The sequence below is a fragment of the Eurytemora carolleeae genome, unplaced genomic scaffold (assembly GCF_000591075.1).
Source record: "Eurytemora carolleeae unplaced genomic scaffold, Eaff_2.0 scaffold1167, whole genome shotgun sequence".
NCBI classification, from domain to species: Eukaryota; Metazoa; Arthropoda; class Copepoda; order Calanoida; family Temoridae; genus Eurytemora; species Eurytemora carolleeae.
In genome coordinates, this window is record NW_019397104.1 from 105,458 (window position 1) to 111,592 (window position 6,135).

The following is a 6,135-nucleotide window of genomic DNA, read 5'->3' on the forward strand; positions in this document are numbered from 1 at the left end:
AAAAGGAAAAATACCGATTTCTTAAATCTGAAATAAGTTCTTAATATAAGAATTTTCAATCTAGTAACCTTTCGAGATTTAGTTGAAAATATGTCCGCATCTGAATCCCAGGAAATGACGACATTTCTCTCTGTCTCTTCAAAATTATCCTCAGCTTTTTTCTTTTTCAGCAGTTTCCGCTTCAGCTCTTTCTTCTCAACTAATTCTTCTTGCGAAACCTCTTCAGCGAATTTCAACTGGCGCTTTTCAACCTTTATTTGCTGATTCCGCTCAGATTGCGTCAGCTGACTTCGTTCTGATTGTGTCAGCTGACTTTGCTCTGACTGCGTCAGCTGATTTTCCTCTGATTGCTCTGACAGCTTTTCTAAGAGTTTTGAGGAATCACAAACCAGTGTAAATGACCCTCCGAACCCCGCTACATAATATCCTGCAAACAGTAAACTGTAATCACTATTGTTGCATGATCCAAACCAGTAAAACGCAATTACCCCTAGTGCCCAGTTTAGTGTACTCGTACTGTATAATGATGCATTTATCGGTGCCAGTACCTGTCAGGCTGTCATGACCTGAACCGATAGGAGTATTTACCGGTCTTGTACAATAAATGCATTTACTGGAAATAAGGTTAGGACTAGTGTGTCAAGTATGTAGCCAACCCAGAACATTTTATGCACGAAAAATAAGCTGGTTGGATTGGTGTGAGCTTCTAACTCAGTCCTTCTATACTTTAGCAACATACTTTTCTCAAATCGTTCAAATCGCTTGATCGTTTTAGACATTATATACGTAGATATTCCCTAGTTTTTTTCGTCTTTTCAAAACAATAAAAAAGTTCAGAATTGTTTACTAAATGTTGTTTATTTATTTTAAACCAGTTTCTGAGCATTCCAAATATGTTACCGTAAAATGTACATAATTTTTAACCTCCCCCCCCCCTCTCTTACAATACATACATGCAATTCCTAACCATACACCGTACCCTACCCCCTTACATACATGCAATTCCTAACCATACACAGTACCCCCTCCCCCCTTTTCATGCATGCAATTCCTAAACAATAGTGTTTTAAATTGAAATTAATCTAAATTACTCCTGAATTGCGTAAATTGTTGCTAAAGATATGTTTTAATAATGTACAGGGTTGCCCACAAAGGATGAGACTTCAGAGACGATTGTACGGAATTTGTTAAGTCGGTTTTCTTGCATTTAGAGTTCCTTGTTGGCCAAAAATGGCGTATGGCTTAATCATTTAGTAATCCATCTTAATACTCAAATAAATGCAGAAACCAAAAATCAAGCTTCAAATCGACATATTTTAAAGTTTTGGGTCGTTTTCACAGTATCATCCTTTGATGGTAACCCTGTATACTCTCTCTCTCTCTCTCTCTCTCTCTCTCTGAATGTGTACACATATCATCAAAACAAACAAATCTTATCTTTCCCCGTCGATATGTTTAAAAAATATGCATACATACGCAGTTATGACCTCTCAATTATATTACATTATTAAAGAATTTCGTAGATTTCCCTTCAGACGTACACAATTCAAATGATTTATATTGTCTTTTCGTGATTTGTGAAATTGTGACGCACCAAAAAAATAATCTTCTAAATGGCCATCGCTCTGTATAATGTATATTTTTTACAATAAAACAATTTTCTTTTTTCTATTCTTAGCTTGACTGGGCTAGAAATAGAAACAGATCCAGAAAAAATAAACACCCTCTGTATTTAATATGTACAATATATACAATTACAAGTAAAAACGGGTTCGCATAAAGAAAACAATTCTATCTAATAAAGTATTTAAAAAGAATCCTATGAATTAAAACCACCAGAAAAAAATCTAAGTCCTCTAAATAATGTTAATAGTGATATTCTCTTTTTGAAAAAGGTTTTTTTTGTCATCAAAGCTGCATAAAAAAATAATCATAAGAAGAAAAAGATTAGAAAAAGTGTAAAAAAATTGCGCAGGAAAAAAGTACATTTGTACACTAGTACAATGTATGATGTACTGTAGTTCTATAGCACTGCAGAAACATGATCAAACAGGGGTTATTTTGTTTCACATAAACCTTTTAAATAATAATTTATTTAAGGGGGAGACCTCGTAGTTTCTAAAAATCTACAATTAATCTGTTTTACATTATATTGTAAAAAAATGTTCGTTTTTCAGTGGACTGTAAAATTACCTAATGATTAATAATAATTTTTTTCCCATCACTTTATTATAAAATTATTTTCTGTAAACAATTCTATGACCTTTTTTCCTGTGACTTTATAGGTAATAATGATTAGGACTTTTTTCTGAAAATTTTTTTATCGTGACTGAAATACATGTTATTGAAAAATCTACACAGGCAAAAATGGACTCACACAAAGAAATTATGTCGAAACAGAATAAAATTATTAAAGATCCATTTTTCTTTACAAATAATTGCAAGAGAAAAGGAGCAAAGAAACGTCCCGGACACACACTTTATCCATCCAATTTTGAATCCGGAAATTTGTGTAAAGTATGTTTTGTGTACACACAACGGGCAAAGGTTATTATAACAAAATATTTAATAATAAACTAGATAACGTTCCTTTCTAGACAAACTCTACAGTTGCCTCAATGTCAACATAGGATTAAGCTCACACTCTCACTCACTCACTCACTCAATCACTCACTCACTCCCTCACTCACAAGCTCACTCACTCACTCACTAACACTCTAATTTCACATAATAAAACTTATATGGTTTAAACTACTCTTATTGGAGACCTGTTCAGAAGAACTCAAATGTTCTGAAATTCTAATATGTAAATTATAAATCTCTATATTTTTTAAACCTAAAGGTGTAAATCTTTGATATTTTAAACATAGGTTATTCAATATATGATATGTGTAGTAAATGCCGTACTATTAAAACTTCGTCCAGAACTGTACAGGTACAGTCTGTTAGCTATAAATGTCAACTAGGACACAAAGTCTTCAGCAATCAATGTCAAACCAGTGGACACGATCTTATTGGCTCTGAAAGTCACACAGGGACACAAGCATAGCTATCAAACAAGCTCTTAATCGATCAATACCAAACCAATGGGCACGATCTTATCGGCTCTGAAAGTCAATATGGACACAAGCATAGCTATCAAACAAGCTCTTAAGCGATAAATGCCAAGCCAATGGGCACGATCTCATCGGCTCTGAATGCCACAAAGGGACACAAGCGAAGCTATCAAACAAGCACTTAATTTTATCAATGCCAAATCTCAAGGCACAATCTCAGCTTGTATGTTTCAACGAGGACTAAATTACTTCTAATGTTTTAATCAAAGCAAAGAGTCTTAACCAACTAATTTGAATTTACAAATATATCTTACATGTTAAGTTTTTATACATATTTACAATATATGTGCAGGTATATATAATCGTAGTTAAGCTAATCACAATACGTAGCTAGTATACAATGTACAACGCAATTTATAAAGGTTTGTTTAAACTGTATTTATTACATATATAATACAGTAAGAAAGGCCTACGACATCATGGGTTGACAAACTGTAAGGATTATAGAATTACGCGAGTGTTCAATTTCTTCATTAAATTTCTCATTACTATTAATCATGATATTTTAGCAGGAATGATGCCAATGACGTCAGAGGGAGAGTTTATGTTTACAATAACCCCAAAATATTTCTATGAACTTACTCTCGTAACCTTTTTCGATCATTCTGGTGTTTCTAAAGATAATAATTAAATGATTCTGCATTGAAAAAAGATGTAATATGTCTTCGTTAAAAGGTTAAATGGCGAGTCTTTACTCGTATGTTTCTCCCACTACAAGTAGTTCTTTTTGGTATGCGTTATACAATTTCTATAGGTACAGGGTGTCCCACGAAACATTACAGTTGGTAAATAGTTTTGAATGTTGTTTTCCATACACTGTAAATTAGATATTAAAGGCTGTTTGCAGTTTATTTCGTTTAAAAATCTTTTGCTCAAGTTTACTTTGAAATTAATTTTACTATAATAAGACTCGTAAATAATATTTTATTATTAACTTAACAAATTATAAATTATTTACCAACTGTTATGTTTCGTGGGACACCCTGTATATAACTGTAACTGTAAATAACTGTACCGGACTAACTTGTAAGCAAGTTGTACTGTATAAATGCAAATTTGGACAGTACATTAAATGAATCGTCTCCTTATAGAAAGATTATTGTGATAAGGTTGATATCGCCTTTTTTAATGGCATTTGACGGAGTTTATAATAAAGCCCGAACATGCTCAGCCTTAATAGTTCTCAACAATTACGATATTAAAACAATGCTAATCAAATTAAAAGAAAACAATGAAGTTAAACCCTGATAAACAGTGTTCCCGCAAAGGATGAGACTGCAGAGACGACTGCGCGGTAATTATTTTGTTTTTATTCTTAGTTTTATAGTCCCCCACGCACCTTTCTGCCCCTTTAGTAAAAGTAAATTCAATCTATATGAAGCATAAAGTCTGACCGCGTCAACCTTGTTGTACCGGTTAATCCTGTCCATAGAGCTAGGTACAGTACAAACTGGGACCGGAAAGGTTGACCCGGCTCGGAAATTCAAATGTTCTACCGCTGTTAGTTAATTTCTTTCTTTGTCCATTCAATTCCTTAGTCATTTATAAACTTTTATTAGCTTTAAACTCGGAAAGTCGCCATTTCTTATCATTCTTAAATTTTCACAGATTTTTATTTTTAAACAGACAAACAGACAATACAAGAATGTATAAACGAAGGCAGAAAACCTAAGCTCATTTTTTAAATCATTAAATTACGAAGATTTACAGGTCGTGATTAAAGTATCATTCTTCGTTGGTAGCTCTGTAAATAATTTATGTTTACAATTGTATTTTAGGCCATGGAAGAGATAAAAAGTGCATTATAGAATACAAATCATAAAATATATAATGTTTACTTACAAATCATTGGAATCTTTTAGATTTCAAACTTCAACACGTTTTTTTCTGAAATGTTTAATTATTTAACTATTTAACTATTGAACTATTCAACTATTTAACTATTTAACTATTTAACTATTTAACTATTTAACTATTTAACTATTTGAAACTAAAACCGAACTATTGGTTTATTAAATGGGTCTGTCTATTGTCAAGTAATTGCATGCTAGTTTCAAAACAGCCCCTTAAAACTGGAATGGAAGGTGTGAAATTATGAAATAAATGGAAGGAAGGAATGTAAGGAGTAAATGGAAGGAATGAATGGAAGAAATGAAGAGAAGGAAAGAATGGAAGGAGTAAATGGAAGGAATGAATGGAAGAAATGAAGAAAAGGAGAGAATGGAAGGAATGCGTGACAGAAGTGAATAGAAGGAATGAATGCAAGGAAGGAATGGAAGGAATGGATGAAAGGAGTGAATAGACGAAGTAAATGGAAGGAGTGAATAAAAGAAGGAATGGAAGGAATGAATGGAAGGAGTGAATAGAAGAAGTGAGTGGAAGGTATGAATGGAAGGAGTGAATAAAAGAAGGAATGGAAGGAATAAATGGAAGGAGTGAATAGAAGAAGTGAGTGGAAGGTATGAATGGAAGGAGTGAATTGAAGGAATGGATGGAAGGAGTGAATGGAAGAAATGTATGGAAGGAGTGAATATAGGAAGTGAAAAGAAAGAACGAATGGAAGGAGTGAATGGAAGGAGTGAATGGAAGGAGTGAATGGAAGGAGTAAATGGAAGGTGTGAATGGAAGGAGTGAATGGAAGGAATGCATGGAAGAAATAAAGATAAGGAATGAATAAAAGAAGTGAATGGAAGGAATGAATGAAAGGAATGAATAGAAGGAGTGAATGGAAGGAATGAATGAAAGGAATGAATAGAAGGAGTGAATGGAAGAAGTGAATGGAAGAATTGAATGGAAGAAGTGATATTAAAACCTAGTTGAGTATTTATTATATTATTCTACTGAACCCAAAACTAATCTAATTCTGCTTAAAATAACAATACTGTCTACAGAGCTTAGATAACAACGGAGTAATTGCTGTAAGTTACGGAGAAAAAGGGTAAGTTAGTTAGTGAGTAAGTATGTAAGTGAGTAAGTGTATAAGTGATTAAGTGAGTAAGTGAGTAAGTAAATTATTAAG

General features: G+C 33.0%; 1 protein-coding gene across 1 annotated transcript in view; it reads right to left on the reverse strand.

The window, feature by feature from the left end:
- LOC111711886 (uncharacterized) overlaps positions 1 to 427 on the reverse strand; it is a gene marked incomplete at its 5' end in the record, with an annotated part of 32,535 nt that extends 32,108 nt beyond the window's left edge. Inside the window, one exon of the mRNA XM_023486344.1 lies at positions 69 to 427. Within this exon, the coding sequence (XP_023342112.1) occupies positions 69 to 427 (359 nt within the window). The remainder of the gene's footprint in view (positions 1 to 68) is intronic.
- Between the last annotated feature and the right edge of the window lie 5,708 nt (positions 428 to 6,135).